Genomic DNA, 25,171 nt, shown 5'->3' on the forward strand with positions numbered 1-25,171 from the left:
AAACCAAGCCCCCTCCCCCCAAAAAAAAAACAACAACAACAAACAAACAAACATATATTTATATATATAATCCTGCGGACGCCCCTGGTAAAAGTGAATTGACTCCTGCAGAATAAATTTCTCCTTAAATACATACATAAATATTGTGGTCTACAAAAAAAAAATATATATCGATGGGAAGCTTTTTGCAAACGTTTTTTTTCCTGGATGCAAGAAAAATGTTTTATCGGAATAAAAATACCTAAAAAACCATCAAATCGATTAATCAAATAAAATGTAAAATTAATATTTTGATAATGTTATTTTTATATAAATAATAACTCAAATTTCCTATACAAATATGTATATAAAATGAATTTGTTTGAGAAATGAGTTTCTTGGGGCAATTGAGGATTTATGTGCTAGGTATGTCATTTCTTTGTAATGAAATCAAATAAAATTAGAAAAATATTTTAAAATGTGGCGCGTCAATTCAAAAGCAATTTTGAAGTAGAATAAGAAATTCCCAATGCATTTATATTTATACATTATTAATACTAAACACACTCCAATAATATTTTATTGAAGTATATTTATTTCAGTCAATTATGTGCATAGTGTATATAATTTTTTGGGATGGGTTGAGATACTTTGGAATGTTAACTATTGTCAACTCTCATGGATTACACAAATAAAGAATAGGAATTTTAGAAAAGATTTTTTTTGGTATGATATACATTAGTCGTCATGTCCTTCTTCTTTTCTATAACTTCATCAAATTACTCCCTTGAATGTATTATTATGTATGGATAACATAATGTTCTTCTTACAGCTGTTTCATTCTAAATATTGATTAAACTTTATAATTTAATTTTTGTAAAGATGTCAGATCGTTGTATTGCCCTGGGAAGTAAAACAGGGTTCTAGGTAATTTTGCCGCATACCTTTTTACTTAAATTACATAAATTTGCTGCATGACATATTTTCAGCCTTTTTGATGTTTGTAACTTCGTACATAACCTTTCGTCTTGAAATATTCCCTTCTTTCTATGAATGGAATTTCTTACATTTCTTCAAGCATCAAATAAGGTCATGAGCATGAATAAAATGCCAATAGTCAATTAGTCTTTTGGAAATAGATCTCATGATCCCAGATCCGTAACTTCCTAATCTTTATAAGCACCTTTCCTTCTTTTTTTTTTCCTCACTATCCACTCTTCTTCTTCAGATCTATAGCTGAGATACAACATTAAAGACTAAAGTTAAAGTGCAAACCTTAAATATGAAAAGGGCCCGAATTCGTTATGCGCCAAAATCTTCAAGATACAAAATGAACATGTATGCGGCAAATTCGCCGTCGAGGAACATTTGCACGGTAAAACATATATATATATCACGCTTCAATAAGTTATCATCGAATCTCAAAACTTTTTCGAGATATTCGGACATTTAGCTCTTTGGGGGATAATGAAAGTAGATATGTCTCATTATGTGGAGGGGGTTATGAGTTCCTCTCTTATGAAGTATTCTGGAGGGGAGGGGAGGGGGGAGAAGGCCTCAGATTCGATCCGTAGACTGGATGACTTTACATTGTATAAAAAGTCTTACATAATGAGATGTAATCTCCTCCAGCCTCATCTCTCAGTCCACGGATATACTCTGAGTTCCTCACCTCGTACTCCAATAATATATTTTACCATCACTTTACTCAAGATATTAAGATAAATATTCAAAGTTAATATGCTTCTTGATTTCATAAAAAATTGCCATTAGAGTTCAGTCCATTAAAAGTTCTTGACACCTTCCAATCCGAATGAACCATTCCTTCTTTATTCAAGGTATCCATCTTTTAATCACTGGAATGAAATAATTATGTGAGTAGTTATCATAAGTTAAGAACAAGGAGTAACATTAGTCATCCCTCGATTGACAACTATCACCTAAATTTGCTATTAAAAAAGAATTTTGGCTTTGGAAGCTTCTTGGTCTTCTTAGAAACACTCTTTGGGCCCACAGTTGTAGGTAAATATAACAATTTAGCAAACTATCACACAGCTTCGAAACATTATACTTTTCTTCCACCTATATGTAGGCTATTAATATTAATAATTATATTATTAATGAACTTGTAAACAAACACAGCTGACTATATTATGTAGGTATGTTACAAAAAATTTCAAATTCTATTTTTTCCCCTTTAAACCTACTTTATCTTATAAATAAGGGTAAAAAAGACATGATTTTGATAGTAAAATCATGTCTTTAGCTTCAATATTCAGGAAGTTATGAATAATTAATCATCGAAATTTCTCGCCTTTTTTTCGTAGAGTTTATATTCTTACCTTAAACAAAATCTGTGATCTAATAAAATATGATATTTCAATGAAACAAAACAACTTTATTAAACATAGAGAGAATTGAATGAAATTTTCATGAATTACATGCAAAAGATGATATTTTAAATACCTGCAATTGAATTGTATAAAATGAAATTCGAGTATAGGAATATCTTCCCACACTCTCCTGACAATAAATGATAATTATTAAAAAAAAAGAAAAAGAAGAGAAGTTAAAAATTAAGACTAAGTACGTTCACATTGCTCAGTATTAAAGATTGAAGGTCCTAATGTCGGATTAAAATTTATGTACTTTGTATAAAAAAGATTAATTAAACACTTTACAAATTAATAGATAAGTAGATATGTTAACGTACATTATACCTTTTGCTTAATCAATTATACTTTAATTGTATTTTTGAAGACCATCTTGAACTTACTTATTTTCAAGCAAATGGTGCGATTGAACAAAGCCACTGATTGAAAAAAAAAAATTAAAGTAGGGGAAATATTAAAAATTTATCTACATTAAATATAAACGACGTCAAATTGATTACCCTGATTCAAGTAATGAAAATCCAGCATTTCTATGGAGATCTCCAAATCTCTTCTAGACTTCCGCGCACGCCTTCTGCAAGATTTTCCCTTTTCGTAAATCCACATTTTGCAACATGCCTACCAATATGATGTTATAATTTTTTCATATTTTTTCATAAGGGAGCACTTTTATTTATCGCCTTCACATCATATCTACATGGTGCAGTTAAAAAAAACACTACTAGTAGGTATCTTGTCTTTACTCAGCGAAGTTATTTCATTATTATTAAAAGGTTGCGATAATTAAATTACAACTTTCCACTGTCGCTTTCTTCAATTTCGAGATAGAAAGATAAAGTATTACATGCGGGTAAACTTATATGATGTACCCAAAAATAAAAAGCCTTTAAGAATTTAAGCATATACTTGAATGTTTCAGAGGAAAATTAATGAATCTGTAGGGTACTCAATTTTGAGAATCCACACAAATGTGAGATTCTTGAAAGAAAAAAAAAAATAACAAAAATCATCCTAGCTTGTTTTTGTGTTGACAAACAACATATTTTTACAGTTATCCATTCGGCCCTTTTCATTAGTATAGTCTATAGCTGCTCTCAGTTCATCCATCATACCCCAATATCATTGATGATGGATCATCATTTAGTCTGTATATGGTCATTGCATTCCAAAATGTTTAATATTAATAATATATATATATTTTTATGGGAATCCTCAATTTTATATATATTTTGAGAAAGATTAAGGACATAATTGCGGTTGAATCGTATCATTTCATATCATATATTTTTCTTTTTCTCCCCCCTCCGATTGGGTTCAAGGTCAATATTTCGCTTTTTACTCTTTCTTTTGGAGGTAAATACATTTGTTGTGCGTCAGCGTAAAAAAATCCTGATTTCTAGAAAAACAGAAAATCCCATTTTATTTTTCTACCTAGAGCCCAATATTTCATGGACTTATTTAGATCAATTATGAATTTTCTAATACCCAACAATCTTGACTATAAGATGAGACCTTTTTTTTGATTTAAGATACTTATATTCATCCCAATCTGTCCTCTTTCCAATAAAATGTGTTCATTTCTCATTCTTATATTTTGAAGATTAATTTTGACTATTGTAAATGGAATTTGCAACGAACCCAATGAACTCATAAGAATAACTTGTTAATAGAAAAGAACATTATTATTCGTCTAAGAGTACAAACACTCAATTTTAAGAAAAATTATTATAGGTTGCTTATGTGTTGATGGGCCACATATATACCTATTAAGTCCTATGTATTTGTTGTTCCTTTCTGAAGGATTATATTATTGATGGGAGCGTGAAAAGTTTCTCCTTAGCAGTTAGTTGCAGATCGATTACTGTTTAGTTAGAAGCAACTTTTCTCATGCGAAGTAAACATTCGTGAATGATCAAAATGAAAATACATAATCAATATGTACATTCAGGGCGAAAGTAGGATTATATATATATATATATTTTTTTGAAGAGGGTGGAGTTGGTTTTTTTTTTTTTAATTCCAAAAAAACATTGGGATTCACACAAAATTTCAAAATTATTTTTTTGGGAAAAAAATTCAAAAATGCATAGCTATTAACAGAAATTTAATTTTTTTCTAAAAAATTCAAAAAATGATATTTCAAATATTCAATTTTTTAGAAAAAAATTTCAAAAATCCTCAATTATTTACAAAAGTTATTTTTTTTAAATCTATAGTTATTCTCAAAAATTTGATTTTTTTCGGAAAAAAAGTTCAAATATTTAATTTTTTCACTTATTTCGTGAGAATGTTTTCATCCTTACCTAAAAAAATTGTAGTAAAAAGCACAAAGACCTTTTCCGCGGGAAAATAAATAAATTTGCTTTTGTTACAGGTTCCTCATGTCATTTTAATTTGAAACTAGAATGGGAATTCAAAGGAGTGCTAACCTCCCCCAAAAAATATTTCCCCCCTCTTATGTTAATGTTAATTATTATTAACATTAATTTCTGCTGAATGTTATTAGTCAAAAGGTTTGGAATGTTGAACATTTATTTGAACTTGACATTGTTTTTTTTTATATATATAGATAGATATTTAGTGTCTTTATTATACCTATTAAATGACACTAACTTGACTTCCGTATCTCCTTTTGTTACGAATGTATGGTCGATTATGTTTTTTGAAAGTTTTGTGTGACCTTGACCTTTTCTTCTACAAAATTAATGGCCTTTTACTGTTAACATATATATCTTCTTACAAAGTTTTACCCAAATTGGTCCGTAAATTTTTCCTTAATCCCGCTCCAAGGTGAATCTACGTTCAATTTTTTTGGCTTAAGTAAAAATTGGATTGATAAAAACAGGGTCTCCAGTGGAGGTAGGCTGGAGGGGTTGTAAAATTAAGGATTTTTTAATTTTTATTATAAAAACTTTTCGTCATTCGGTAAAATTATGCAGCAGAGCGAAATTTAATACTTGATTTTTTTCCCCATAAAATTTTTATTTAAAATTTCTTTCCAAAAATTAAAATTTTTGGATTCTTTTCAGAAAAATTCAAAAAATCTAGCCCCAAGCCCCTAAAAAAGTATTGTGAAACTTGTTTAATGAGTGGTTCCACGTTTTGCAATTTCCTGTTTTATCAAACATAGTGTAACAAAATTTTACCCTAGGTGAAGTGATAACCATAAGAAGAAACATTATTATCTTAATTTGATATAACAGCAAATCGCTGAGGACATCACAATGTATTTTTTATTGAAAAACCGAGTACTATAATACATAAGGCCATCGCATTATATTTAAAGAACTTAAAAGATTGCAGTCTTATTAGTTCGGTTCTGATTAGTTATGTTAGTCATATCTAAGGTTGTGCCTGGTTCAGGGGTTCTATCAGTCCCAGTTCTTTCATTTCAACCAGAACCGCTCGACCGATAAAGGCACAACCTTATAGTAATACGTCATTTCAGCTGTTAAAGTAGTATCATAGTTAGTGTTGTGTCAATCTTTATTTATTCGGTCCAGTCCAGTGCGATCCTTAAGACTCTCGGTCCTTCGGACTATCTGTACAAGAACAGGTTTTTTGTATTTTTAAAGAAGTAAAGTGGAGTGACATCATCAAGGATCAAACTTTATAAGTTATTAGAACTGATGTGCAGGACTGAATGTACCGTACCGAGAGTGAACTGGGTGGGACTGCAGTCTTCAGTCCTAAATAAAGACTGATAACCACGAGTATACATAGATAGACTTAAATCGACAAAGCTTTTACAAAGGAGGTTGTTATCTACTCAAGATGACGTCAGCTGTTGTCGGGTTATTTACATTATAATAATCAATTAAAATAATATCTTTTTTTTTCTTGATTTTCAAAGAATATTTATATAAATACGAGTACATACAGTCCAATTGACCTATTATAGGTTTGGTAATCAAATTTCTGGGATGATTTAAAACAGACAAGAAGTTTAGCTTTAGTTTAGAACCTTTGTTTGATTTAAGAAACTTATGTTGACCCCAATGACCCTTTGTAATAAAATCAGTCAATTTTTCATTCTTTCATTGCGACAATCAATTTTACCTACTTCAAGTGCGATTTTCGGCACACCATAGGATCTATCAGAATCATTTGTTGATAGATTTTGACGATAATTCGTCGAAAAATACAAATGTAATCTCTATTTTGAGAAAAATTATTCCAAAATTCTATTTTTTTAACAACTACTCCCATCTCTTAGTCAGGGCGGGTACTTCTGGTATCATCCCAACATCATACAGCAGTTGATCTTAGGACTGTTGTATGGCAAAAAAGATGGGACAGATTAGAAAGTGACTGATAAGAAAAGGCTTAAAAATGGCAAATTACGACTTCAGTATCCCTTTTTTAAATTAAAATCGTCTCTCGGGCCTCAAATTTTGCTCAAAAATAGTTTTATGATTGTCCCAGATGAAAAAGTCTTTGTGCAAGGGAGGAGGGAGATATTCAACCGAAAACAGAACAGTCTAATGTACATTGAACAACAATACTATGTAGATATCCCAACCATTTTTTTATTCTTAAACAATAAGAATAAAAAGAATATAATAATAATGAAAAATGGCTCCTGGAAAGAATATTTTTTAAAGAATATATAATTATATTTTCCCTCCACTTGACTCTTTTTTAAAAAAAAGAAGAAGGGAAAATTGGGAAAAGGGAAGAAGAAGGTTGGTGGGGAAGAGAGAGAACAAAAAATAAAAACAAAAAAACTCCCCCTTAAGACATAATGTTACTATTATTAGAATTTGAACGTTGGGTCAATGACGTCACAACCCTTTATTGACAAATAAAGTAATTTGACTAGTAACTAAGGGACACCAAATAAATAATAATATGAAATACATATTCAACACATTTTGTAGCCAGTCGAGGCTTCTTTTTTTTTATAGAGCTCATTCTTACAAAATAAATAAAAGTCGTAAAATTTGAGACGAGTAATAAAAAATAAAAACTACGGTCAATTATCTTTTTCACCTTTTTCTTTCTTTCTCTTTATCTTATCTCATCCTTTTTTTTCTTTTTTTTTTGTAGAAGGGGGTGGGAGTAGTCTGGACGACAGCATTTTGCTATAAAGAAAGATATATGTAGTCAAAATGTGTTGAATACAGGGTGGTTGTTGATTTCATTGATAATAATTATTTATAGTATGAGTTATGAACAGTGTTGTTCCGTATATCGGTACCGGGGTACACCAACATCAAAAAGCTACTATACTAAGTAGGTAATACCTTATATAGGGTTGTAAATCCTAAGAATTTTTTAGTCTTCAAGTTTTGTTGTTGTTGGCAACCTGAACAGTGTATTTTTAAAAGATGTTATCATTATTCTTTCTGTCTTACGGAGAGAACATCCAAGTGTAAAGTGTACTCACGAGTTTGTTTCCTCATGAATGATAGAGAGTAATTACACGGAGGAGTTAAAAATGTAAGTCACGATTGGATTTGAGGACTGAAAATAGAGTAATTCCAATAGATTCAAATAATATGAAATGCTGGTATTTTAAAAAAATCACGAAAATTAACGTGGACACCCTGACAATTTGAAAAATGTTTGCGAGGAGAGAAGCTAAGCTGTCATGACGTTTCATTAGATAAGCTGCGAGCAACTATTAGATGAGAGAAATAAACATACACCCCTCTCCGTATCTATCATCGGGAGGAATGGTCTAACTAGCTTCACAATCTAGCATCCCAAATAAATACGTTAAAAACGCATAATCGACAATCATTTTCGAACAAATCCAGATACATAGTCCAAATAAATGTTAATAAAGTTTGCTATTTTATATTTTTGGCCAAAAAGTATTTAAAGACAGTTATGATAATTATTCCCTAATGAAGTATGTAAATATTTTAGTAAGTAGCTATATTTTATGCATGTGATACAACCCAAAAGGCAATAAAATTATCAATACAATAACAAAATGAGCTAATTAAAGATGAAAAATTATAATATCATCATCTCGGGATATAAAGTGACATAAAATTAGCTCCAACGAGAGCCAGATGTGATGTGAAGAATGAACTGTTTAATCAATAAAAATCATAAAAACTTTTTCCGTCAATCAACTAGACAAATAACGTAAATTATTTTATGACAGTTTGTTTTATATAGATATGAGTTATGTACAAGTTGCAACTTGAATAAGCAAATTCTACAAGTTACAGTTTGTAACGTCTTACTTAATTTATAACATCATTCATTTGAATTTCCAACTATGAGTGGATACAATTATGATCTATTAAATACGCATCTACTTTGTATCTGATATAACTGCGGGCATTTGAGCTTTATTATGCAAGAGAAAATGTCTAAAAAATACGTCATTAATAAAGGATGGGAAAAAAGTAATTTCGTATTTTTCACTTTAATAAGAAGTGTTACAATCATCCGATTTAAGGTAAGTATGCCCCGTTCTGTTTGATATCTTGTTCCCAAGGAGAATCTAACTTTATAATGGCCTTCTCGTAGAAGACCTTATTCCCATTTCCAAAAACCTCGGACAACCAATTTAATAGGCCTCTATTGAGGCCAAATTAGTACCCCCAAGCGTATTGACCATAGGCAGGAACAGATGATAGTCACTTAGTACCAGGTCTGGACTGTAGTGTGGATGCCTAAGAACTTCCCATCCGAGCTCCTAGAGCATCTGACGCGATATCTAAGATGTGTGCGGCCTGGCATTGTCTTGATAAAACACGAGTTTTTTTTTGTACCCAGCCTTCTGCAAATGTCTCTAAATGGTTTTATGATCGATGTTCAGCTCCTATGTGATGCAACGACTGCTATTTCGATATAATTCACTTCCACTACACCAGAACAAAATCGCTGGAACTACTGTTGTGCAACACAAACCAAAAGAGTATCGTTCCCGTATACATCGCAAATTTTCTTGGTCACTTTCTAGGCGTTTCTCTCTTTCAGTTAGTATGAATGGTAAATATGTCGAATTTCTTCCTTTGAGACCTCCATTTCCTGACCCACGATAATTCATGACTGAACAGGCCAATTGCAATACTGTCCAAAAACGTTTGTAGTATACACTCACATCTTTACAACGCTATATCGTATAATCCAATGTGACCAATAATAAAAAAGATATACATATTTAAAAAAAGGGCGGGAAATATGAAATTACTTTCTCCCCAACCTATTATATTGTCCATCCCATCATAAGTTAACACAAAAACAATCTTGAACAAAAAGATACCCCATTAATTTTTTTGCACAATCCAATATCTCATAGAGATATCTGGGATAAAAGGACATATCCAAGAATATTAACTATAGTTGAGAGCCCTCCATGGATTTATTATAAGGTTAATTTGGTCCCAAATCGGTATTTCAAATAAAATTAATCATTTTTTCATTCTTTCTTTGTAACGATGAATTTTGTCTACTTTAAGTGCATTTTGCAAAAGATTAATCCAAAATAATCGATTTATAGAAATTGAGGATAATTCGTCAAAGAATTCAAATGTTGGTCATCTCAAGATTAATAGCAATACAAGGCTATGCTATCATGTAATTGGGCTTGCCAGAATTTTCAATTTGATGTACTGTACGGACTGCTGGCCAATACAGACAGATTTGACGTCATACAGTGTAACAGTGGTTCTCTAACAGTAACAGTCTAGAAAGGTGATATATAGCTACTTTTGGTAATAGCTATACTCTTTGACGTCACTATAAAAAAAAGCGTGGTGGAAGTCAAACATCAGTCGGAAAAATGTTATGGAATAATCTTGTATTTCTATTAACCTTGGGTAGTCTAGACTCAATTTTGAGGAAAATCATTCTAGTTTGTCTTTGTGTTGATATAAGTGTATAACAAAGGTAATTTTTCATACTTTTGATGAAAATTGCTTATGGATAAGTCATCTATGGCACATTATAAATTTTAAATGACAACAGTTTTATTACTGATAGATGCATACATAATAGCCAAGTAATTTTCGAATGTATCAAAATGAAATAATTGCATCAAATAATGGTTGCTAATTACAAGGGAGCAGGGGGTGGGCGGGAGGAGCTGTAGCTCCCATCCAATTTAAGGAATTTATGCTTTTTACATAAAAAAATTGCTCAAGAAGAAAAAAAAAATGACGTAAAAATAGGGGTAAAAATATTTTTTCTAAAAATTTAAAATTTCAAAGTTAATTTTTGAAATATTTTGTGACCAGCTATGGATTTTTTTTAAAGAAACCAAAAACTTAAACTCCACCGTAAAAATATATATATATATTTAATCTTACGAAGGGCCCTGAATTACAATGGTTGGTTTTGCAATTAAAAAAGGGATTTGAAAACGAACAATTTTGCAGCTTATTCAAGTTGTACACGACACCTACATATTTATATATAAATGACTCGTGTTATACTATTGAAGTGTACTTGTTGAGAGTCTTTTGTGAGTCAAAAAGAAGAACCAGTATCGTGGTACGTGTAATACTAACATAATAACCACAAGAGTAATAAAGAGTAAACGACATTATTTTTTTCATTCTCTCTTCTTGACTGTTTTTCTTCAAGGTCAAGATGTCTACTACTTTTATAAGTAACTTATAAGAGCAGAAAAAAATATCTCCTGTATTTATTCATGATGTGGCCACGTTGAACTCTTCATAATTAAAGGCCTAGTCTTTATACATAATCATATAGTAACTATATTACTATTGAGTAGGTACAAGAGAGTTGGAGTGCTCAAAATTTAAAATTATTAAACTTACTGCCGAAGGAACATAATATGAGTCCTACTAACTTTATATCGCACCATCTCAGGAGCGTCCACAGGATTATATATATATTTTTTAATTTTTCGAAAAAAATTTCATAAATTAAAACTTTTCATTCCACTGCATCATTTGGTCGAATGACTTTTTTTTTTAGAAGAAAGATCCTTAAAAAAATTATAAATCTTGTTTTCTTCCATAGCAATAATTTTTTCAAGTCCAAAAAAAAATTGAGGGGGAGGGGGTGGCTACAGCCCCTCTAGCTCACCCCCACCGGACACCCTGCATCTCGACTTAAACTAGGAAAAGATTACGTCATCACATTTAAGCCGTCTTAAATTAAAACTCAGGTTAAATTTAAGCTGTCCTTTCTCCCCGGACATGTCCTCTTTTTGCAACCTGTCCGGAGCGTCCGGTGACGGTTTTTAATAAAAAAACAATTATTAAGAAAAGAACCAACAATCTAAATTAATTTTTTTAAAGGTATTCCAAAATATTATTGATGACAAAATATTAATACCAATTGTTCTAAACTCCTAAAAACCTCACTGATCAGGCCACGTCGTTTCCTCTTTTTAAGGAAAACTAAATATGCAATAGCATATTTAGTTTTCCTAATTTATTAATATAGTATTATATTTTATATAATTTTTAATTTTCTTTATCATGAGGATGTTATTTTTACATTTATGATGTACGAGCTAAGGGAACATTTTGTCTGCAGTGTTCCTTCTCCTATAACGGACACTGTTGTCCCTCCATATTCCAATAGCTCTGTACACTAATAGTGTATCCAGGGCTGGGGTTAGGTGGGTAAATAAGCCCCCTGTTCCCTCACTTCTTATAAATAATGGGGACTCGCAAAAAAGGAAAAAAGAAAAACAAATCTTTCCAAAAATATTTTATTGAATAAAAAAAGTGTTTTAAAGAAATATGTTATTTTCCCAAATCTATTGTAAAAAACTCAACCTAAAAGTTAGTTCGAGAGTAAAAAAGGTCTCCGCACTCTATTTTCTTAAAAAAAGATTCTAAATTTAATTTCTAAAAGATAACTAATTCCAAATTTTAAAAAAAGAAGGAAAAAGGTGTCCATACATTTATGCTGGTCCTAGAACCCTGTCAAGGTAAAACCGACCCTGAGTGTACCTAATATTGTCTATTGAAATTCATCGTAAGTATTTATTGGTGTTGGGTTCGGTCTCAAAATCCTAAAAGGATTATAAGTAGTGTTGCATGGGTCTTTATTTATTCGGTCCAGTCCAGTCTTAAGATCTGTTCTAGCGGTCCTATGGAATGCCTCTCCTTAGAATGTTTCCTAAAACATTAAAACTTTTTAACTTTGTTATATAATTTATTCTATTTGGTATATAGCGAAATAATTAAGAAAATAAAAATATCCTCAATGACGTAACGATTTTATTCTCCTTAAGGACCGACAAGTTGGACTGGATGGGACCAGCCTGGATAGGACCACGGTGCTAAATAAGGACCAGCGCTACATTAATTCTAGCTATAGATGAATGTTTGATGACGTCAGTTGTGTTTCAAAATTGTGAAGAAAGACCAAAAATAACGCCATATATGTCTTGCATAATATAAATTATATTTGTACAACTCATAAATCTGGCGGATAGAGGAGGGAAATAGGTCTATAGATTTGAAAACGATTAAATTTCGGTCAATGGTCTGGACCAAATAAATAAAGACCGAACCTGGAAAAAATTCGGTCTTTGATCGAGTCTCAACAATTGTATTTATGTAGGTACAGCTTTAATAGCACACAAAGTATATATTTGAAAAAAAAAAAAAAAATGAACTTATGTACATATTAATGTCTTAAAGATGAATTTTATCCTTTTTTTGGGAACTAAAAAGGAGCAAATAAATCATCCAATGAGAATCCATGTCGATCCCATCTATAAGATTACACACTTTTGATTGGATAATGATAATTAATAATTGTTATATTTCAATCATAATTTATATTTGTTTATATAAATAAGGAGAGCTAGGGACTCACTTAAATTTTGTACTTTGATACTGTAGTATTTTGCATATTATGATGAAGAACAGTGGCTAGAGAGAAAGAGAGAGAAAGAAACCTAGATTAGTGATTAAATGAAAGATAATTATTAATTCTTATCGACTTCTTGATTATTATTTTACATTTACAATCATACTCATAGAGCAATCATAGATCAGCTACGAGCCGGAGCATCTATTCGATACAACTCACAAGTGAGGTAAGAGGAAGGCTAATATTTATTTATTATAAATTTCATGTATTCAGTATTTTACATAAAAATACCATCTACATATTTTTAATTAATGAGTGTAGCCCGATTTGATTTTGAACAAGGGAGTGACTTGTCTATAAATACGGACACTCCTACCTACAAAAGGAAATAAAAGAGCTCTTCTTGATACAATATTATCCTTTATTCATAAGTACTCATTACTTAAGTGCTTCTTGATTCAGTTTTTTGTACAGCGCGGATAGTTTTGAGGAATTAGTCGAGGGAATCGCATCAATCCACACACAATCTGCTACTTAAACTAGCCTAAAAAGTACATACAAAAATGAGTCTAAGAATATGCGATGACGTTGATGGTAAGTCTCTTCCATTATATTATTATCCTAGCTACAAATATATTTTGACAGGATTTTAAAGAATTAATAATATATTTTTCTTCCTCTCATCTCCTCCCTTCCTTTTCTCTTTTTTCTTCTTCTTCTCTTTTCCAACAAGGAGCTTGTGCCTAGCCTGCACCTGGATTCTTATCAGCTGCTGCTTTTCGTTTCTCACTCCATCGTCATTGCAACTTTTTTCCACTCTCTCGCTTTTGTACGTTTCATGAAATACTTCCCCTACTGTCATTTCTACCTGAAAATAACACTTGTCTCGACTTTTTCTCTTTCTTTCCAGCTCTCCTGGGAGCGAGCAGGAGGGATAATAGTATTTATTGTTTTTATTTCCCTCCCTTCTTTCAATTTTTTTTACCGGTTTTTATTATAGTTTCTCCTTATTATTATTTTTTAAAAATATAATGAGGTTTCAAAAATAGATTCATCTGCAACAGCTTATTATTTATTTATTTGTTAGCAGCAGCAGATGGAACGGATACAATGATGATATGATGGTAATAAGAGAAGCATAATCCTAATTACATCACATTTTATTTGTATACTCAATAATATTTCAGATCTTCCTTCTCAATCGATAGGGATTTTTAATAATCATTAAAGAATCAATATTTGTTAAGCTAGAAAAGGATTGAATAGAAAAGAGAGAGGAGGTTTCGTGAATTTAATCCACTTTCAAAATAACATTGTTCCGCCGTTTTAACTTTGTATTTAAAGAATAGAACATAGGAAAGTATTAGTTTTAAAATAGGAAAACATTTCGAATGTGAGTTTGATAATTGATGATGAATCATGTAGAAAACAATATTATTCACAATATATTGAGAAATAATGTAGCCATGATATTTTGATAACATTTGCTTTACCTTTCACAATAGCCATGATGCTCTATTAAAATTGTTAGAAGTGATTTTTGTCTTTGCTCACTAGGATTAAATTTCTCCATAGAAAAATGGATGAATCATTAGATAGAGTATTATTACTATTCTTTTTATTACGTTTACGTCATAATTCTAAGTTTTACATAAATTTAATCGTACCCTTTTGCTGTACGCGTCATTGTTTAAGGAACGGCTAAGGCAGTTCATGTTTATAATGATCAAGGATGAATTCTTTCAAGCATAAACTCTCTATTTATTTCGCTAATGACATTTGAATACTTCAGTTTGAAGTAGTATGTTGCTTAAGGAACTAATCAAATGTACATAGAGACGACTTTTCAATTAAATGTCCAGCAAACTCTCTTGTAACAAAACTTAATTGATCATTGTTGAAATTAATTATTGACAACTAATACTGCCCCCCCTTATAACTTATAAGTATAGAAAGTTCAGCTCTTTATACATATACATACATTGATCACTATTTTGACTTTATTATTCTCTATCTACAAGTCACATGCTACTTCGATTAGTTATCTTAATTTGTTTTACATTAGAATTCTTCCTTAATAATTGGTTTATTGGTCATCATAGGGGCTACAAGTTCTCTAATCTGTGGAAAAGCGGAAGGATCCTCATTCTCTGCTGATAAACATTGTTCTAAAAAAATGGAAAATCTACAAATGGATCGTATTGGAACCCGTCCTCCTTTAAATCGTCATAATGACATCTGTCATGGAACAATTCCAGGACTCGAGTACATTAGAAATCCCAAACTATTCAAAGGAATGGGATTTACCATAGAGGAGAGACAAGCTTTAGGTAATTACATAACAAAATACACTAATTCTACCTTCATACCAGAATATAAATCAAGGGTGCAGTGCAGATATGATTTTTAAACCATGGTAAAGGATACAATAGATTTCTTAATTTATAAAAAAATTAAAAGAAAAAAAAATTTAGGCTCTTTTCATAGCGGTATTAAACTAAGATCTCATCTGTTAAAACCATATTAATTTATGGAATACGGACAAAATTGATGCTAAAGTAATAAACAGAAGGAAATAAAGGCTTTTAGTGGGCCTCCTTTGTATCATAGAGATATAAAATATATAAAAAAATTGTATGGCTCTCATCGGTGTGTCCTGTACCAACATGGTTAAATTAAGATTATATCCAGATTAGGAAAGATTGATGATTGATTCATTAGTAGCTATGTAGCTATTATGTGAATTTAAATCAATCATTACCAGCTACACAGACTCCAAACTGAAAGTCCAATTAAATTAATGCTTATGTTATTGACTTTTAATTTCAATTTGAATAAATCGGATATTTTCCAATTTATTAAAAATGAATGAATCCTTCATATATTCTTAGGTATACACGGTTTACTGCCACCTCGTGTCAAAAATCAATCTGAACAATGCGATAACTCTTTAAGGAACCTTCGCCGCTATGATAAGCCCCTGGATAAATATCTCTACCTCATTGACTTACTCGATAGGAATGAAAGACTTTTCTACAAAATTCTCTCTGAAAATGTGGAAGAACTCATGCCTATTGTCTACACACCTACTGTTGGACTAGCATGCCAAAAATTTGGCTACATATTTAGAAGACCTCAAGTCAGTAAATCATAACTATCCAACTTCATATCTATAAGATTCCATTTTTTCCTATTTCTTCAGGGTCTATTCATTACCATTCATGATAAAAATCATATCTATGACATATTGACTAATTGGCCAGAAAAAGATGTTCGAGCCATTGGTAATATTACTCAGTTTTATACACATAGTTTTCTTTGTTCTAATATTTTTCAATTATAATTAGTTGTCACTGACGGTGAGCGAATTCTTGGATTGGGGGATTTAGGTGTACAAGGAATGGGAATCCCCGTAGGAAAATTGGCTTTATACACCGCCTTAGCCGGAATACGCCCTGATCAAACTCTACCCATCACTCTTGACGTAGGGACCAACAACAAAGAACTTTTAAATGATACAGACTATTGTGGTCTTCGCCATGCTCGAATTACAGGGCAAGAATATGATGACTTTATCGATGAGTTTATGGAAGCAGTTATTCATCATTATGGTCAAAATACGCTTATTCAATTCGAAGACTTTGGAAATCATAATGCCTTCAGATTTATGGAGAAATATAGAAATCAATATTGTACTTTTAATGATGATATTCAAGGCACTGCCGCTGTTGCGGTAGCTGGGATCTTTGCTGCTCTCCGCAAGACTAATACAAAACTCCAAGACCATAAATTTCTTTTCCAGGGAGCAGGTGAAGCTGCCATCGGTATTGCTACCTTACTAGTTATGGCAATGGGCGAGGAAGGAGTATCTGAAGAAGAAGCTTGCTCCAAAATTTGGATGAAAGATTCTCGTGGTCTTATAGTGAAAGATCGACCAGAAGGAGGAATTTCTTCTCAAAAAGCAAGATTTGCTCAGAAACATGACACCATGAAAGATCTTCATGAAATAGTCAAAGAAATTAAACCTACTTGCTTGATCGGTGCTGCAGCAATTCCTGGAGTTTTTACTGAAGCCATTATTCGGGATATGTCCTCATTCAATGAAAACCCTATTATTTTTGCATTGAGCAATCCTACTGCAAAAGCCGAGTGTACTGCTGAACAAGCCTATACATACTCAGATGGAAGAGCTGTTTTTGCATCTGGATCACCTTTTCCAAGCTTTGAAATGAATGGAAAGAAGTTTGAACCAGGTCAAGGTAATAACGCATATATTTTTCCAGGAGTGGCACTAGGTGTTATCACAGTTGGAATCAATCATATATCAGACAGAGTATTTTTATCAGCTGCTAAAGCTTTGGCTGAGACAGTGAATTCCGATGACCTTGAGGTTGGGCGTATGTATCCACCTTTGTCTAAGATCAAGGAAACCTCCATTCAAATTGCTCAAAAAAATAGCTGAAAATGCTTATGAAAACAACATGGCATCATTTTATCCTAGACCTAACAATATTTTGAAGTTCATTACGGATCAGTTGTACGACTTCAATTATGATGAAGTCTCATCTCTACCTAAGCTATATTCCTGGCCAAAGGAGGCTCTAAACAAATTTTAAACTCAATGGAATGTTTGAAAAAAGTAATATATGTTATTGATGATTCATTCGGCCTAATTATAGCCAATGAATTCGTTACTTATTTATCATTTTAATTTTCATAATTTTAAATAAAAACGACGAATAAATGTTAAGAGAATAATGAAAGATCTTAATCAAAAATACATCATGTGTACTGTTTCCTTATAATCTTCTTTTTGGTCACTTATTCTTGGTCACTAGGATTGACACTAGGGTACGAACAGCGAAATATCCCTATAGATTCACGAGGCATCCCTAGTTTTAAAAAAATTAGAAAAAAACTTATGTATTGTTCTTAACGTATTTCTGCATTTTTCTTCAATAAATGAATCTTTCAAAATATCATTAACCATAAATAAAAAAAAACATATACATTTTCATAATATAATCAAATGTTATCTATTATATTCAAGAGTTTAAAAGCTTTAACTAAACAAGTTTTAATTTTAAAAAAAAGAAAAAGGATTAGCTTATCTACGTTTCCTGCTAATAAACGCGATCTATTTGCTGTCATAATATCGGATCGAATTACGCTTTGATACTGTATTAACCGCATCGATGAATAAAATATGTCCTGCCAGTATGTAAAAATAAAAGGAACATAAAATGAATTTGAGGAATATTTGGGAGGAGAGCAGATTAGTAATTTCCAAAAACTCAAAGGATCTCGTTTATATAGACACTAAGAAGTTGAAATTTTTTCAAAAATTCAAATTACTCTGTCACTGTAGAATAAATATTGAAAAATATTGGCATCACATTAATTGGTAAAAAAGGTTACATCAAGTAAAGTTAATTATTGCCTTCAAATCTTATGCCTTTTAAATTGCTTAACATACTTAATAATAAATAACAAATACAAATGCACGTGGTTTTCAGTGGATCTCTGCCATAACTTGTCCGAGATCTTCAACAATAAGGAAAGACTGTGCTCTCAATCCAACGAACCATTTTTCAATGTTCAATCATTTTTCTGTGAGATTTATTTGTCTTACACTGAAAATGATCCCCTTAAAAACAGACATCCTTATTACACACGTATGCCAATTAACTATTTATGTGTGCAAAAACTGCACATCTTTATATTGCTAAATGGTCGCACAACATTTAATTATGTAATTTGATGAATAAATTGGGAGGTATTTACTTCACCTTAATTCATCCACACTTCAGTAGTTACTAATTCTTCAATACAGACTAAAGAAATTTCATAAATAATAGATTAAACTTATATAAAAATTTCTATTGTTTGTCATAACTTATTATATGTTTAATTAATTTGATAGTCACTTAAGGGCAAAGAAAATAATTTCTCTTGGTAATTCAATATTTCCATCTTTGAATGGCTCTTTCCACATAAATATTTATCGAATCTATTTTGTAGCAAGCATCATATTCTTGTGATATGAACTTTTCATTGAGCTTGGATTTTTCACTTTTCATTATGTTTTCAACCGTAATTATCGTTTCAAATTATGTGAGTTTTTGCCGCGATAATAGCTCATGGCATAAGCTGACAGTCGTGTAGATACCGAACGTTAAACAATCCTTATAGACACTGTTGAATATGTAAGAATAATCAATTTAATCTATACCTGACAAGATCTTAAATTTTAAACACTTTGGGGAAGTCGATTTTCAGTCAAAATATTCAAACTACTCTATATGGCATCGTTTTTTTTTGTGATATAAACTTGGCTTTGAGCATGGATTTTTCACATTTCATAATGAGTTCAGTCATTATTATTAGTGTTTAAAACACTGTGTTTTGTTGCGTTTCTAGCGCCGTGCATCTTCAGACAAGTCATGCCAGACGTTAAACAGTCCCCATTCCTTCTTTGAGTTCATAATACGTAGTCAGCTACTTTAAATCGTACAAAAATAAACTTATGTAAATTAAGAAAAATACACTTGATCCTTGTTTATTTAAAAAATCTAGTCCTGTCCAGTCCTGATTGGCAGTGATGGAAATAATATGATCTGCCAGTTTAAATAACGTTTGAGAGGAGAGCAGTTTAGGTGTCATGACGTTTAATTGAATTAGCTGCGAGCAGCTATGAGATTAGGAGATTAGAAGCGCAAACTCTTCACTCCATAGCAATGATATTGGAAGTAAGTTACACGGATCTTCAATTCTCAGTGTTACTCTTCATCTTTTAAGCACTAACAATTACTTGATAATTAGAATTTTTTCTCTCCAAGGATAAAAGAATAATGATAACAGCTTTGGAAAATAAAAAATAAAGCTTTGAAGGTTGTAAATAAAAAAAACCCTATTCCATTATGATATTTTTATAGTATATATAAACCAATCATTTATTCCCGATTGAATTTTCTTAAATGTATTTGTGGTCGACTGATGTCAGCATTCAAAATTCTAGTTTATCAGGGTCATTTAAAATAAAGAACGGATATGATTTTAAATCGTTTTTATTTAGAATTGATTCATATATAAGTAAATAAGCTTCGAAGGTTATCATAGATCATGGTAAATAATTATCAAATAGGCCGTGATGATTCGATACGCATTTATATTCTCCCCAGGAATATTCTGTCACTGATGGTTATAAACCTTATTTGAATCTTATTATCATACTCCATAATTCCTAAACCTACCTTTATGTATCTATGAATTAATCTTATATTTTTTAAAAATTGTTTTTTACTATTTTTTTAAAAGATTTTTAAGTAAATATACTATTTTTGACATTTGCTAAGACTAACAGTATACGTAGCGTCTGTAAGTTGGAAACTATAGTTTTGAGATGGAAGAAAGTCATAAAAACCAAAAAAAAAGTGAGTTAAATTTGCTTATAGAGGAAGTTATAAACAAATCAACACTTAGCCCAATCTCCATTGCATGTACAATCCCTTGAAGGCGTCGAAACCAGAGAGTACACCAGCACCAGCTACACCTCTAAGGATGTTAGCTCCAGCTCCCTTCATCATCGACATGAAGCCTTCGTTTTTGAGGATTTGTACTCCACAATCAATGGCTCCCTTGTATTTAACGGCTTGACCAGAGGTCATCATCATTCTTCTTCTGATGGTGTCAATGGGATAAGACATGAGACCAGAGGTGACAGTCACACCCCAACCCAATAAGAAAGACAACAAAAGACTGGCATCTTCTCCCAAGAGGATGGGCTTGAGGGAATCGTAGAGACCAAAGTACATACCACGATAAATGAAGATACCCACGCAGGAAATGGTGAAGCCTCTGTAAAGTCCTTGAATTCCGTCAGTCTTGAGGGTCTTCTTGTAAACATCAACTAAACCATTAAATTGACGTTCACCTCCCTTCTTGCTGGATTTAGCATCATTGGCCAAACGAGTACGAGCGTAGTCAAGAGAATAAACAAAAGTGAGAGACATGGATCCAGCACACCCACCAGACAAGATGTTCTTGGAGAATTTTTCGGTATAGGATGCGTTCTTGCTGGTTCCAAAGACGGACTTAATGGAATCCTTGAAAGCAAAGTTAAGGGCTTGAGTCGGAAAGTAACGGATGACATTGGCCAAGTTTCCTCTCCAGAAAGCAGCCATTCCCTCAGTTTGAAGGGTTCTCTTGGTACAGTCCACTACACCAGAGTATGGCTTGTCCAGAATACCTTGTTTCAACATTTCTCCTTGATTTTGGACTAAGAGCTTTACTCTCTCAATGGGAGCAGCGGCGGTTTTGGACACACCGGCAGCTACACCAGAGAGCATAAAGCTTTCAACGAAACTCAATTCCTGTTTACCCATTTTGAGTTTTGTTTATTTTACTATAAATGATTAAAGAGTTATTACTAGTATGTTAATTATAATTTGTACTTCATAAATAAGGACATTGACTCTTCTCCGACATTTCAAAATGGCCTCCTTCTCTCTTTCTATGCATAATTTTAATACTTGCTAAGTCTAATTCAAATCATTAACATTGATATTTGACTTGTTAAATAAATAAAAAATCTATATATATTTTCATATTGTAAAGAAAAAACGACCATTTTATCAAGGAATCAAAATGTTTGAAAAAAGAAATATCACTCACATGAACTGCTTCAAGACGAATTCACCTTCTTTTCCAGACTGAAAAATAATTTCCCTCTTATCTTCATGTAATAAAATGCTTTCTCCATATTTTCACTCAATGGAGAGGTAGACTCTATGAACTATTGCCAAGTAGTGACGTCATCACTCATATGTCTTCCAAAATGGCTACTCGCATGAAATAAAATCATTAATGTGTTTGGTTTTTTGGTCAATATGACTCATTTATTAATTCATTATTAATAATTGGTTATATACAATTATGAGATCATGGAAGAATAATTCTAATAAATAATTTAATATTTTGAATAATACTATAAAGATATTAATATATAAATAGGAAATAAAACTTTGCTTTTGATTTGGTACAAGCTTTCTTTTTGAATGTATTGAAACATTTTCCTTTTTTATTGATTCCGGGCTCCTGAAAATCAAATAAATATAACATGAGTATGCAAAAGAAGGTGAAACCAACTTGGCTATTAAATATTTAATCTCGTTTCAGTTGGTACTCCTCACCCTTCCTTTCTCTCCTTTACAGAAAAGCAGTCTGGACTGTAATAATTAATAATATAAAGAACTGTAGGGTTCAAAATGGCCCATTTTCCATTTTCTGTATTTTGTAAATTAAATTTTTTTCTCTAAAACTCTGATTCAATACTCTGAGTCCATCCTTTTTTTCTATTTTGTTGGGATGAACAAGATTCTTGAAAAAAATACAAGCTAGACTCAGTCAAATAGTTACACCCTCCATATAGGATGAAATGTATCTTTTTAATTGAAATTATTTACTTATTATATAAGTTATGTACAAGTTATAAGAAAAAAATGAAATAAAATAATTTTTAATGAAGGATTTATACAGTACTTGGTATGATAATAATTCAGTAATTGATCATTCCATGGATGATCAATGTATTAATCGTGTAAACTTTTGACTATTTTAATACAAATTACTCAAATCTAAGTATTATGTTGGACATTATAAAAGTTCAAATATCCACAGATATATAAATACATAATAACCATGTAATTTTAATAGCTCAAAAGGATAACACCAATGTATAGCTTGTAATTAGAATGATCAATTTTGCAAATAAATAATCTATTTTAAGAAGAAGAAATTGTAAATTGTACGATTTGCTCATAAAAGTTGTAATTTTTCCAAGCAAATTCATTTAAACTTTATTTTTTTGACGTGTTCAATTCTTTATTTGTTATATAGCCACATGGCCACACTAAAGACAATATTACTCTTATGTAAAAGAAAGGTACCTTTTGGAGTATATTAATGTAATTCGAGGGTTGAGAGTGAAATTGTTGTCACTTAAAAAAAAAATGTTATTGTTAATGCATATCCAGTCATCCTAATACTATCTAATGTTAAAAACAGAGAAATTCAAACTGTTAAAATGAATTTATCAGATCCATTCAGATTTATTCATAATGAAAGGATGGAGTTTCCAGGCTCAGTTCTCTAAAGTTAATATTTGAGTTACGACTATTTGCCCCTCACCCCACGAATTAGAGCTGACATTTTATAATTATGAAAGATATCTCATGACATTGATTTGATAATAACGGAAAGCTTGATCCCTCACGTAACGTATTTTTATCAATGTAAACAGATAGGTACAGTTTACATATATTCTGCATACTTTAATGAAAGTGAACATCTGATTTTAATGGATAAATGACTCTAATATAATAAGATACAAAACTTACATATGCGCCCTCCGGTTTCAAAACATACAGCAGCAGGCTCCACAAATAAAGGACACGACAAAGCTAGATAGCCACGTAAGCATCATGGTAGGACCACAGCCCATGAACAAAGGTGATAGACGTCCCCACATAGTTAGTTATATGATCAAAAATAAAGGTTTTATCTTCTTTTTCCTTGATGGATCAGACAAGAGTTGATGAAACACTGAGGTTTAGATTCGTTGAAAATGTTTGAACAAAAGTTTTCTTCGAGGAGGGTAAATCTATTTCTCAAATTCCATGTGCCTCTTTAAAAAGAATTATGGTTTTATTTCCCACTTCTACGATATTCTGTACGTAATATGCGTATATTAAATGTTCCAATGCTGGGGGTAAAGTGTGGCTAAGAGTTACTATGAGTTTCAAATTACCTAATCATATCATAGATATGTTGTTGAGAACTGAGTAAATATGTATGTACATTAAATATTATGGGTGTAAAATGTTCATATGAGTCATTCATTAATCACTTACTAAACAATATAAGGAGTACCTACACGATTAGGTGCTTAGACTCTTATTAAAAATGTTTTAAAGAATGAGTCAGAATAAGATATAATAAGCATTTAAGATTTTTAATACATCTCAGGGGCGTCCACTGGAGGTAGGCTGGAGGGGCTGTAGCCCTATCAAATAAAAGAATTTTTCCTTTTTACTAGAATTTTTTTTTGGTCAGGATGAAAATAGGGTTAATTTTTTTAAACATTTCTTTTCTTAAGAAAAGAAATTCGGGCCAACAAAACAGCAGAGAAAAAAATTTTAAAAACCAATATTTGAAAATTTAATTTTTTTCAAAAAATAAAAAAAAACCAAGCGCCTGTGGACGCCCATTATAGCAAAATTGTATTTATAAAATATATGAATTAGACTATTAAAGAAACGTAATAGGGAATTTTTTACTAGAATTACATCGGAAACAGCATCGGAATTCTTTTTAGAAACGTCCCATCACTAGAAGCTGCGCATGTTCACTGCCCATTTATTAATTTATATTCCATAAAATTCAGTGGGTACTTTGTATGTTATTTACTTCTTTGAACGTACTATTGCACCGATTATTTTTTTTAACTTTCTGAGTACTGGTGAGCTTATATTTTAAAGCCAAACCTGTCGAGGTTGACAGTTTCAATGGTCATTTTCGTGTTTTACGACTTAAATAACAATTATATATGTGGGATCCTGCCTGCGGGTTCTCCAAGACCTTCATTATGTTGTTGCATAGTGTTATAAAGCAATATCAATATTAAAGTTAAATTTTGTTTGGGAACTTCTCTGTTTTTTTAAACAAAAATAGGTATATATTATAATAATTGATCATTCATCTTTAAAAGAGTATTTGGTACTTATAAATGCTTAAATTAACATATTGTAAATATTTTTGAGGTTAGTAACTAAAATTCTAATAATTTTGTCGACTTGAATGTCTTGTAATGTATTCCATGGTTCTCGCTAATACAAAAACAGTTTATTTTGTTCTTAGCGGTCGATTTTTTGCTTCTTTTATCCATATCGGTATTATGAACGCTGATTTGTTGAATTAAAATTAGCTCTTTTTAAGCTTTGAGCAATTACCCACAATTATTGAATAAGAATTCC

General features: G+C 31.4%; 2 protein-coding genes and 3 long non-coding RNA genes across 5 annotated transcripts; 1 reads left to right on the forward strand and 4 right to left on the reverse strand.

Annotated features, from left to right (window-relative positions):
- Positions 1-1,219: 1,219 nt before the first annotated feature.
- Positions 1,220-2,556, reverse strand: LOC139906172 (uncharacterized). Its single transcript, XR_011781505.1, has 3 exons — positions 2,322-2,556; positions 1,920-2,072; positions 1,220-1,835 (listed from the first exon to the last, which is right to left on the reverse strand). It is a non-coding gene; the product is annotated as an uncharacterized lncRNA (long non-coding RNA).
- Positions 2,557-12,551: 9,995 nt separating this feature from the next.
- Positions 12,552-13,721, reverse strand: LOC139906171 (uncharacterized). Its single transcript, XR_011781504.1, has 2 exons — positions 13,582-13,721; positions 12,552-13,515 (listed from the first exon to the last, which is right to left on the reverse strand). It is a non-coding gene; the product is annotated as an uncharacterized lncRNA (long non-coding RNA).
- On the forward strand, positions 13,573-17,919 carry LOC121123397 (NADP-dependent malic enzyme-like). Its single transcript, XM_040718520.1, is given in 6 exon segments — positions 13,573-13,733; positions 15,242-15,469; positions 16,031-16,278; positions 16,342-16,423; positions 16,487-17,586; positions 17,588-17,919. Coding segments are annotated over 6 exon segments (1,857 nt in total). The 5' UTR covers positions 13,573-13,702; the 3' UTR covers positions 17,756-17,919.
- A 2,271-nt stretch (positions 17,920-20,190) lies between these two features.
- LOC121123398 (uncharacterized) lies at positions 20,191-21,956 on the reverse strand. Its single transcript, XM_040718521.2, has 2 exons — positions 21,813-21,956; positions 20,191-21,543 (listed from the first exon to the last, which is right to left on the reverse strand). The coding sequence occupies exon 2, from the start codon at positions 21,521-21,523 to the stop codon at positions 20,618-20,620; it is 906 nt and encodes a 301-aa protein (XP_040574455.1). The 5' UTR covers positions 21,524-21,543; positions 21,813-21,956; the 3' UTR covers positions 20,191-20,617.
- A 53-nt stretch (positions 21,957-22,009) lies between these two features.
- Positions 22,010-24,086, reverse strand: LOC139906170 (uncharacterized). Its single transcript, XR_011781503.1, has 2 exons — positions 23,537-24,086; positions 22,010-22,235 (listed from the first exon to the last, which is right to left on the reverse strand). It is a non-coding gene; the product is annotated as an uncharacterized lncRNA (long non-coding RNA).
- Between the last annotated feature and the right edge of the window lie 1,085 nt (positions 24,087-25,171).

Source organism: Lepeophtheirus salmonis, chromosome 8 (assembly GCF_016086655.4).
Source record: "Lepeophtheirus salmonis chromosome 8, UVic_Lsal_1.4, whole genome shotgun sequence".
Classification (NCBI taxonomy): Eukaryota; Metazoa; Arthropoda; class Copepoda; order Siphonostomatoida; family Caligidae; genus Lepeophtheirus; species Lepeophtheirus salmonis.